This window comes from Paramormyrops kingsleyae, chromosome 13, assembly GCF_048594095.1.
Source record: "Paramormyrops kingsleyae isolate MSU_618 chromosome 13, PKINGS_0.4, whole genome shotgun sequence".
Lineage (NCBI taxonomy): Eukaryota > Metazoa > Chordata > Actinopteri > Osteoglossiformes > Mormyridae > Paramormyrops > Paramormyrops kingsleyae.
This window is the reverse complement of record NC_132809.1, coordinates 26,510,696-26,521,531: the sequence shown is the minus strand read 5'-3', so window position 1 is coordinate 26,521,531 and position 10,836 is coordinate 26,510,696. Positions and strand designations below refer to the sequence as shown.

Here is a 10,836-nt window from a genome sequence, read left to right as displayed (position 1 = left end):
TTTACAATTATTTCATTACTTTACATGACCAATACGTATAATGCTCATAGTGACTGAGTAAGACCAAACTATGTATATTTTGATTTTGAATATCAATGTGTTAGATTCAGTACACAATAAATGTTAATCCTGAAAATGTATATTTCACAATTTCATCGGATAAGTATTAATTTAGTGTCAGTGTTAATGTGTTATGAACCAAACTTCAAATATGGAGAAGACATTAAATTACTTATGTGACGATTAAATAGCTTAATTGTCACAGTCACTCGTTCCATTTTGTACGCCAGTCGTACACTATTTCGTCTTACAGTACGTTAGATTTCCCAAACCTCAAGGCAGTGAAGGCCAGATGTATATACATTTCATTAACGAGTTTTACATTTCAGATGGATTATAGAGGGTTTAATACCAAACACGTTTTAATTACAGACGCTTCTTTTGGTGAGACTAACTCTTTATTTGTGTTTTTCAAACCCATTCGTTTCATAGTAACACAATGTTTTGCAAAATAAATAGCAATTAACAACGCACGCACCACACACTTATCGATGTCACTAGGTCACCAGACTGGGGAAAAAGATGGGGACGAAGTAAAACAGACTGGACTGAATTTACGCTCGGCAAGCAAAGGGCAACCAAACGATGCAACATAAAGGTAGACGCACTTCAAGCCGGATGGGCAATGTCAGACGTGCCAGTGAACTAGCCCTGCTGTAACTGGAATGACTATACACCCCTTATGCCCCGATTTTTTTCAGGCCGGAAGGAAGAGAAGAGAATAAAGTCACCTAGCTCTCCTTCCATATCCCTGGATGTCAAAGGATGCAGTGAAGGTCATGTAATGTGTGAGGACTCAGATAATTCCAACCCCCTTATTAATTACAACTAACCAGGTATTTAAGGGTCAGGGAAATTATATTGTTTTTGAGTGTCTTTAAATGTAATACAACTCTTGCATTTTAAATGACTGCAAGATGAATGTGTTTATCATCGTTCCAGATCGATCAGCTTTTTAAAAGTACAACAGATTAGCATGTGTGCTGCAGAATGGAGTGGGGGGGCGGGGACTGGGTTCGGGATCCAGACATTTTGTAAAATATCATACTGTCTATTCTATTTAAAACAACCTATACACCCATGAGATTCAGGTATAGTATTGAACTATGCACTATTATTCTGAGTACTGGTAACGTACTGTGTCTTTCTGAATTTTGTACGGTGACATGTGTGAATAAGGATAAACAATCCATTCAAATAATAATGGCATCCAGTACGCTATGTTCCTTTGTTGTGGACAAAACTGATATTGCCATATTGTTTCCATGTATTACGGTACATTCATGATTACTGTAACAATACAATTTGGGATTAAATGAAGTGTGACAGTCAGGGGCTTTGTAAGGTGGGAGGGGGTTTTGGGACAATTCTAAGGGCCCCTGAGTGAAAGGGATCCTAATAAATTTGGAACATACCGGTAATTGGATTGGTTTGGGGGCCCAAAATGATATGCTCCCCCTGACAGTAAACCTTGGTCAAATCTCAATGTGTCTATGCATTATCATGAATTCATTGTCACACCCACACACTCCATGTCACCCAGGACTTTTGTTTAAACACAGTCGTTTAGTCAAGCTTTTTAGAGGTTCTGACTGGTTGCTGAAAATGTCAATCATTTATTATTATTGTGCAGGAAGTAGGTTCATAGCGTGACATAATTGTGACAGTGGGTTGAGGAGATTGTGGATGGAATGTGAAGGAGGTGGGGCAGCTATCAAGCAGTCCTTCACTGTGATAGGGCTTGGAGGATGTCCTTCACCAGCATGGCACCAATCACCATCTTCTCGCTGTTGATTGTCAGCTGGGTACTCCGGTACTCTTTTGTTTCCACAGTTACCAGGACCAGACTGCCACTGGACACTGTCTTCCCTGCGAACCTAAAGGCCAGCGGTGAGCCAGGAGTAGGAGGAGAAGGAGGGCTGAGTTAGGGGACAGAGGTTGGGGGGGGTCAAAGGTCAAAATTGGAAGTGAAGAAATGTGAAGGATAGGTGTGCATGTGTTAATTTAAATGTAATTCATACATTTTTTTCTGACTTTGACATTTTGTGAAATAATTATACAATTATTAATGAAACAAAATTAAACATGAGAACTAAGTTAATCTGTTCTTTCCTGGGACCATTGTTCTTTGTTCCAATAGAATACAAAGAGACCAAAATATCTAATTTCACTCAAACCAGTAGCTAGCCAGTGCGCTTTCATGAAGAGCCGCAGGTTGCTCTGAGATAGGTGAGACACATTTGGGTAGAACAGAACTTTGGATAGAGCAGATGACATTGAAACTTACTGGGCAGAGACATACTAGAGCTTTTTGGCAGTTTGTGGTTCAGCAGGTTAAACCTCTGTGTCTGTGACCGGAAGGTCACTGGTTTGAATCCCATGCTTGACAGAATAGTCACATCTCTGTTGGGCCCTTGAGCAAGGCCCTTAACTCCCCCTTAAAGGATAAATGGTTCACCCTGTGCTCAGACCCCAAGATTCATATGTATGTATGTCTCAAAGGAGAGCATGATGGGATATGCAAGAATCATTTCATTGTAGAAAGAGATGTCCAGTTTGTCCCCAATTTGGTGTGGGGTCTGTGTAGGGCCAGCTCACCTGGATTCCTTGTCGGATGCAGTGGATACCCGGCCCAGGTTGGCGACGGAAGTGACCCTCTGCATGATCGTGAGGTCGCCCTTGCAGCTCTTGCTCAGCGTCAGACTCTCCTTAATCTCATTCATGCCCGCCAGCTGACCTGCTCAAGAAAGGGGAACAGGAAGTGACAATGGCATCAAGACTCCTCAGGCCTGCTATGGCCTGCTGGTGATGACAACCCCACAGCCGGATGGCACTGAATGACAAAGTACCCGCACTCGTTCTGCGATCCATCAAGACATTACAAACAAAATCCTCATGTTAAGCCCCTAGTCAGTTCAGGTCACCTGATGCACATTCAGCCATATTGGAACACTGTAGCTCTCTAGATCAGCAGGTCTGAATAATTAATGGGAGCAGTGACATGCGACTGCAGGACTGTAACGGATCACTTATGGGAATAACATCCCCAATGAGCCCCAGAACAGGCACCCAGAAATGTGCCTCAGTAAGATCCAAAACATGAAAGCGCCTTTTTATTCTTTGACTATATGTGACTTTGAGTTGCAGTTTCAGGCACTATCTTATGTGTCTGACTCGTCTTGTTCTGTTTAAAGCCATTTACAGTATAAAGTTTCAGACAGACACGTTTTTGTTGGATTGTATGTCTGCATATTTTGAAACGACAAAGTTTCACTTCACTTGATATTTGAGTTCTCAGGTCTTAATTACAGCCAAATCTTACATTGAAGTTACACATTTTAGATTACCATACTCACTGTGCAAGATGCTTCATCTGTGAGTCTCATACATAACCATCAAATTATGTTTAAAATGTAGTGCAAAATGTATACTAGGATTTGGGTGCCCAAAGCATTTTGACTCCATTCCAGTCCCTGTAGTGGGTCTTAAGGTTTCAATTGCATTAAAAGCCAGTTAATACATTCCAGTTAAATTTCAGTGCACCTGTGATCAGAGAGTATGGCGGCATGAACTCATGTGGACCGATATTGGCAGGTCAGTCATTCCCAGTGTCAGTGAAACCTTGCATTCTGGATGCACAAGATGCACAAGTTGATTTCAGGCACTGGATATTACAGGGTACTGGCTCAGGTAAAAGTATGGGGCTTTAAGTTGTTATGGGATGTGGGGGGCTTGGTGGTGGAGACTGGGAGCAGAGGACCAGGTGAGGTGAATCTGTGGTATTTGTCAGGAGATCCTTAAATGCTTCTCTATCACTGTTGGACAGTGTTTGTATGGGAAATAAGACCAAGCATGTGACAAGTTCAAAAGAACTGCTGCATCCACTTAAAAGGTTGCTATGCTACAGCAGAGAAAGGGTAATGAGGGTAATGACCCATTCATAGCATTTGTGACATTACTGAAGTGTTGGGTCAAGGTGAACCAACTGCTGAAAAACATCATCCAGTTTTTAAATAGACTTTTGAATAGACTTTGTAGTGTAAAAGGAAATGAATGAACAAATTGCTTTTAAGCCATTATGCACAGAAGGATTCTTGAGGCAGGGCACTGCTAGAGATGTTGGGCTCCAGGAATGCATATCGTATTGGGCTCCCAACCCAAACCAATCTAATTATGTTCCGAATTTTTGGAATTATCCTAACGATGTCCCAGTTAGGTTGCAGGTCGGAGCCAGTTCGCCAGCTGGTCCGTCCACTGCGGCCACCTGTCCCACCTTGCTTTTTCTTGAAGTCGTGCTCCGTAATGAAGAACGGCATCATCAGCTCTCCCACAGGGGGCTGGATTGACACGGAGAACTTCCTTGTGTTAGAGCTGGAGGAGGGAGCGGATAGGGTGGAAAACCATTGTGAAATTAGCCATAGCTACATGCAAATGCATCAAATGTGCTCCTGGGATACAAACACTTATATGACGATTGCCTTCTTTAGAGACTGCTGGTCACATGGTACGACATATGTGACCTAGAACATTCCATTGTCTGTTAGTAATAGATTCATGATTGAATTACAAATTTGGTCAGACCCTGTTGAGTTCCCAGGCTTTAATGAGTGTTAAAATGTTACAAAACAATGGAGATTGGGTCCAAACTGTCCGAACTCTGATGGTTTGTATTTTACTAGAGCACACCATTCCAAATAAACATTTCACCTTTATGCCTTTATCACAGTGATAATATACAAGATCATGGGAGTTTTACTTACACAAAAATGTTATGAGGGCAGAAGAAAAAATGATTGGTTCAGAGAGATAACCAATCAGATTGTGGAGGAGGTGGGTTAAAGCAACTACAGGAGGTGGGACAAACCAATCAGATGTCTTGGTCTTGTCTCCTCCAGTTGCTTGGACCAACAGGAGTAGGTGTGCACTCACCAGAGCAGGAAGTTCGCTGCCTGGGTGGAGTCGCAGAAATCGATGCCCATCACCACGGTGACCGTCTTTCCGGGCTGCAGCAACTCTGAGGACGTCAACATTGGACAAAAGGAAGAATCTGTCACCATAGTAACCAAATATGCAGGGAAGCAACAAAGCGATGGCTAAACTGTGCACGGGAAATGCATCCCACTTATCAGGGGTTTTGTCGCCACTGGGCCAAAATGGGAACTTTTTTTTCTTTTCTAATTTGCTGTCTGGAAGCTTGGGTTTTACTTTGTTGTTTCTTTACACTTGAAACAGTATATCCCTCACAGTGAGTGTTCTGTTACCGCTATACTGTAAAATAGCCAGTAAGGCCTTACAACTCAGAGCTCTGTTCCATTGGTGCAATACCTATATCGTTACAGCTGGAAATACCCATAAACAGTCCCTTTCATGAATCTAAACAGATGCTGTAAATGGACACATAACTCAAACCAGCACAGAGGAGATTGTGGGTTAGGACGTTGTGCCTGTAATTAAGAGGTTGCTGGTTCAAATCCCAGGGCTGGCAGAGTGATGTCACCATTGGGCCTGTGAGCAAGACCCTTAATTCCCAATCTGACCTGCTTTCTCAGTTGTACATCGTTTTGGATAAAAGCATCTGCTAAGCAGATGAAATGTGATGTAGTATCGATGCTGAAGCCGAACGAGGCTGGCTGACCGATCTCGGGGAACTCCTTGATCCTCATGCCGGACTGCAGCCGGGGTTCCTCGATGTGTAGGGACTGGGCCTCTACGTCCATGTTGTTGGTGAACTGCAGCTGCACCGTGACCATGTGGGGGTCTGCCCCGAATGGCTGCCGGCTGAAGCAGTAGTCCACGGCCAGGCCCTCGCCTGAGAGCCGGTGCAGCAGGACGTGGGTCTTCAGTGAGTCCAGTGTGAGGCTTATGGTCTGTGGGTGGGGGTGGGGGGGAGGTTACATGTGGCCGGCGTGCATGTGGTTCCTCTGTTATGCTCATGAACTTATCTCCATATGCCAAGGTCTGTCTGTCATAACCCTCAACCTCCCCGCAGACCCTATGACATCGTAGCCAATATCTAGACCACAAATTACAGACCACCCCTCCATTACACATATATATGATACAGGGATAAACAAATGTCAATTTATTCTAGTCTTTCCTGCCATATTAGGAGTACTGTATCTTTAGATCCAGTCATTTCCATTTTCAGTGTTTTCCAGATGGATATTTTCCAGTCACTTACAGGAGGGGGCAGCGCAGAGTCACTCAAGGAGAGACCTTCTAGATCTGCTACCAGGCTATTGGCCTTATAGCTGTGGACAGGGCTGGACTGATTGGATGGTTTTGGGGCAACTGTAGGGAAAAGAGGGAAGGCAGAGTTATTATTATTATTATAATAATTATTGCTGTTGTTGTTGTTCTTGTTGTTGGTGCTGTTTTTATATAAAATGCACAGAATTCACCTATTCAACCTGCATCATAATTATTCAAATCCTCTGGGTTTTGATGTGTCGTATCTGTAGTACATGTACAGGGTGGTTATAAACTGCCATAAGTGAATAAATGTCCAGTAAATGTAAAGCTAAACAGACCTACTCTCCTTAGTAGGACTTGCACTCTCGCTCCGGATGAAGCAGTGGGTGTTTGAACTACTCCTGTTAGGTGTTACTCACAATCATCCAGATCGAGCAGAGACACTTGTTTCTCCTCTTGCTTAGGATGTTCTGATACTTTGGAGGAGGTGGGCTGAAAAAAAAAAAGAAATACAGTAGTAGAAAAGACCAGAAGCCACTTGAATGAAGTCAGGCCCTGACTGTAATTACATGCCGGGTGAAGAACTTCTTCAAGGGCTTAATGCCGGGGCTCTGAGGAGAGGCACTCAGAGCGACAAACAAATTTTGATCCTGTGATCTCGCTTGGAAACCGTCCACGGCCGGTATTCACTGTCCTTGGCGTTTACATCAGAGCAGAACATGGCTAGAAAACAAGAAACTGAACTAGGAGGTGAATTTGACACAAAGCTTGCTTCACCACTAACATCATGAATACCTGCTCTCAGTGAGGGGGTCACGCAACACAGACCCAAGGCCTAATTTAAAGGTGTGCATGTATTAATTTAAATGTAATTCATAGATTTTTTTCTTTCAGGCTGTAACACTATTTTGTAAATCTCATGCTTCACATCTCTTTTGGGCCCTTGAGCAAGGCCCTTAGCCCCCAAAATGCTCCAGGGGGCGCCAGATTTGAAGAAAAGTGCAATTTATCCACCAGAAAATAATTGCTCCCACAGGGTAGCTCTTGACGTACGTAAAACCAACTTAAGTAAATCTGGACTGATGCAAAAAAAAAAGAGTTTACGGAAGCACCAATGTTAGCTAATTTATACTCTGTCCTTTTGTTTATTTAATGTGTTCTTTAGTATGTATTACTAATATGTTTTTGGCTTATATATTTTGCTATAAGGTGTATTTAATGGTATGAGAAGGTAAATCCATCTTGTGGAAAATTTGATTTACATGAAGGTTTGTGGAACGGATTACTTACGTTAGTTGATCATTTTCCCAGAGTTTGGTTCCATAGCCGCCTGGTTACAGGTAACATAAGCACTACGCAGCTGCACTGTCCTTCAGAGTGTTCTGGCTGTGTGTGTGTAGCGTGTGCACTGTGTGCAAGCGCATGCATTCTACTGTGGCGTACATGTGCACGTGCACGTGCATTGTGTGAGTGTGTCCGTGCGACGGCTCCCACCTTCGCAGACTTCTTGCGCTTGGTCTCTGTGTCTGACTCCTCGTCAGACTCCGACCCGCTGCTCTCCGACCCGCTGCTCTCCTCTAACTCAGACTCGGACGCACTCTTCGGCTCCATACTCTTCTTCTTAGCGGTCTTCCTCTCCTCTCTGTCGCTCTGTTCGCTGTAGGAGGTTATGGGGGTGGAGGTGAGAGCAGCACCCCATGCATTTCTTGCTCACCATGATTAAACAGGCCACAGCTGCTTCTGGAAGTGTTTTGGTCACAGATCCAAAGCAGCAGCTGTGGAACCTAGGATACAACTGCAAGACCTTTTCTGGGACTTGAACTTGCTAGCACTTGGTGATAATTCCTCACCTCTCGGCGCTCTCTGGGGCAGCCTTCTTGGATTTCACCTTGTCCGGTTTCCTTTTGGGCTTCTCCTCCACCTTCTCTTTCTCCTCCTCAGACCCTGAACCCCTCTCGCTCTCCTCACTCTCTGATCCAGAACCACTATCCTCACTGTCACTGCCACTCCTGCTGGCAGACTCTGACCCAGATCCCTTGCTGGATCCTGGACCCGGGGGGGGGGGAATACGAGGCAGGAGAGTTGGATGAGGGACTGGTCTTCTGAGAACGCTAAGGTAGGTATTTCTGCATAGACTATTTGAGCACACGGTATGCGACTTAAAGCAGGATAATGGGAAATAGGAACCACCGGAACATTTGGTGTCAAGTACAGAACATCCTTCTGAACCTGTTATAGCAACTTTGGGATGAGCTAAATAAATCCAAATGGTCGTTAAGGTCAAAGTTGCACTAACATGCCGTTAAATTATATTCATAAACGCCTGCTGTCCCATTACTGCAGGAAGGATAATGAAATCCGCCAGGGTGTCATGGCAACACGGTCAGTATCGGTTACCACTGTCGGCCGACTCTCTGGGCCCATATTCCCCCTCAGAGTCCGAGTAGAACGCCTTCTCCGCCTTTTTCTCCTTCTTCTTTTTCTCCCGACTGCTAGTCTTACTCCAGTCTGGGGCCTGCCAGAATTGTGAGAAGACAGTCAGTCACATGAGACCTTTCTGACAAACATGGGGAGATGAAAGGGGACACAGAAGGTGACTGTTCTCCAAAATAGGTAGGTGGCAGGTGCATTATGGGTAAAAAGGGGATGCCATCTTTGCTGAAAGTGTAACAACTTACAGAGATGTGTTCTGATAAAGGGTTCTCCCTAAGATACCTACGATTGTAAGCGTGATAAGCAGACTGGAACTAGGAATTACTAAACCATTCAGAAAACCGTGTTGACATCAGATTACTTGTGGAGTTTGCAGTGTGCAGTTTTACTTATACAAAAATGTTCTGAGGACAGAATGAAAAATGATTGGTTCAGAGAGAAAACAAGTCGGATTGTAGAGGAGGTGGGTCCATGCAACTAGAGGAGGCAGGGCCAAGACATCTGATTGGTTGGGCCCACCTTCCATGCAATCTGACTGGATATCTCTCTGAACCAATCATTTTTCATTCTGCCCTCAAAACATTCTTGTGTAAGTAAAACTCCCATATTGTTGATTCCAGATTATATGCATTGCTATAAGTTTGGCTTGCCTCTTGGATGCATGAAATGAAGGCGGACACTATGATTTGCGGACTTCTTGTGGAGCAAAGCACAGGCTAAACTGGGCCAACAGAAACACGAGCTCTTCACCACCAGCCGACTGTGATTTCGATTGTGAGCCATTCTAGCAGTGCAATAGCCTGGCAAACAGGAGGGAGACAACTGCTAAAATGGGTAAAGGAAACATTTGGGTCAGGGTCATATTGTTAATTAGATACCCAGAGCAAGGATGACAAGAATAGGGCTGTCAGCACTAATATGAGGCCCAGAAGCTGCAGGGAGCACGACCACAGAACATGGTCAGCATACGAATGGCCACTCAATAGCTGACCCAACACAACAAAGGAATTGACAGTCAACAGACAGTGACTCGGCAATGTGGCGAGCCTTGGGGGGGAGGGGATCCAAAGCTCATGGGATTCTACAATGCAAAGATGGAAGTTTCAGTGTAATTACCAAGTCATCACACTCCACTGCACACAGAAGGTCAGACACCTGTCACGGCTACTGCTACCCCCAAGCCTGCAATGGACTAATTGCCAAATTTCTCAAGGTTTCACACCTTAAAATAAACCTTTTAATGTGCATCTGCAGTGATACGGACATTATATATACTTATTCCAATAAGGAGCATGAAAGAAAGTTTTAGATACTTATAGTAATAAAAAAGCTGGTATTTGTAGTAATAACATAAATATATATACTTTCCATAAATAGAAAAATGTTTGACAAATGGCATTTTTTGCAACATTGAATTCTAGAATGTCTAGACAAGGAGCAGTAAAGCCAAGCTTCACAGCCCCATGTGCTGCCAAACAGGGCTGGTCGTGTATCAAGGGACACAGGTTCGAATTTGAGCTTGGCCAGTTCTACTAACAACCATATCAGGTAGACTGAACTAGTTTCTTGGGTGGTGTGTGGTTCAGTCTGTTGGCATGCTGTGCCTAAGATCAGAGGGTTGAAATTAGTTCAAATCCTTGGATCAGTAGAGTGATTTCATCACTAAACCTCTGAGCAAAGCCGTTAACCCCCACTGCAAACTGCTAGGACTAGCTAACCCTGCTTTGTCAAAATGTGTGCAGCTCTGAATAAAAGCATCTACTAAATAAATATAATATATATCTTGGTTGTATATTTTCATATGGCTCAGATAACTGAATTTCATCTGCAGCTGATTTTTATTGGTTCAGGGAGGTTATTTTCCTGTTATTGTCTCTAAAAACCATAATTGTGGACTTGGGTGTGGAGATTAAAAGAGACCCAAACGTCATCTAATGAACAGCCTAACAATTTGGGCACATTCTTGGGAAAGAAGAGACTTGGGCAAACACACTGCACTCCAGAAAGGGGGCGGCACCTCTCGCCAGTCTCCTAGCAGGCCGATCCGCCCCTCGGTGTTCGAAATGGTTTCCTCTAGCTGCAGAGCAGGGTAAACAAAAACAGTATCAATAAAGGGGAATGGCCGGGGTCTGTGAGACCCCGCCCTCAGCG

At 44.0% G+C, this 10,836-nt stretch overlaps 1 protein-coding gene across 2 annotated transcripts in view; it reads right to left on the bottom strand.

Moving 5' to 3' along the window:
* Nucleotides 1-442: 442 nt before the first annotated feature.
* Nucleotides 443-10,836, bottom strand: part of LOC111857407 (AP-3 complex subunit beta-2-like) — a 36,228-nt gene continuing 25,834 nt past the window's right edge. The window contains exons 18-28 of one of the 2 annotated variants that reach the window (XM_072698481.1): nt 10,703-10,762; nt 8,650-8,767; nt 8,103-8,298; nt 7,747-7,909; nt 6,672-6,744; nt 6,242-6,351; nt 5,696-5,927; nt 4,990-5,074; nt 4,334-4,431; nt 2,659-2,797; nt 443-1,937 (exon numbers count right to left, since the gene is read on the bottom strand). In XM_072698481.1, coding sequence (XP_072554582.1) covers nt 1,787-1,937; nt 2,659-2,797; nt 4,334-4,431; nt 4,990-5,074; nt 5,696-5,927; nt 6,242-6,351; nt 6,672-6,744; nt 7,747-7,909; nt 8,103-8,298; nt 8,650-8,767; nt 10,703-10,762 — 1,425 coding nt within the window. In that variant the 3' untranslated portion in view covers nt 443-1,786. The remainder of the gene's footprint in view (nt 1,938-2,658; nt 2,798-4,333; nt 4,432-4,989; nt 5,075-5,695; nt 5,928-6,241; nt 6,352-6,671; nt 6,745-7,746; nt 7,910-8,102; nt 8,299-8,649; nt 8,768-10,702; nt 10,763-10,836) is intronic. The other variant, XM_023838249.2, reaches the window with a different exon arrangement.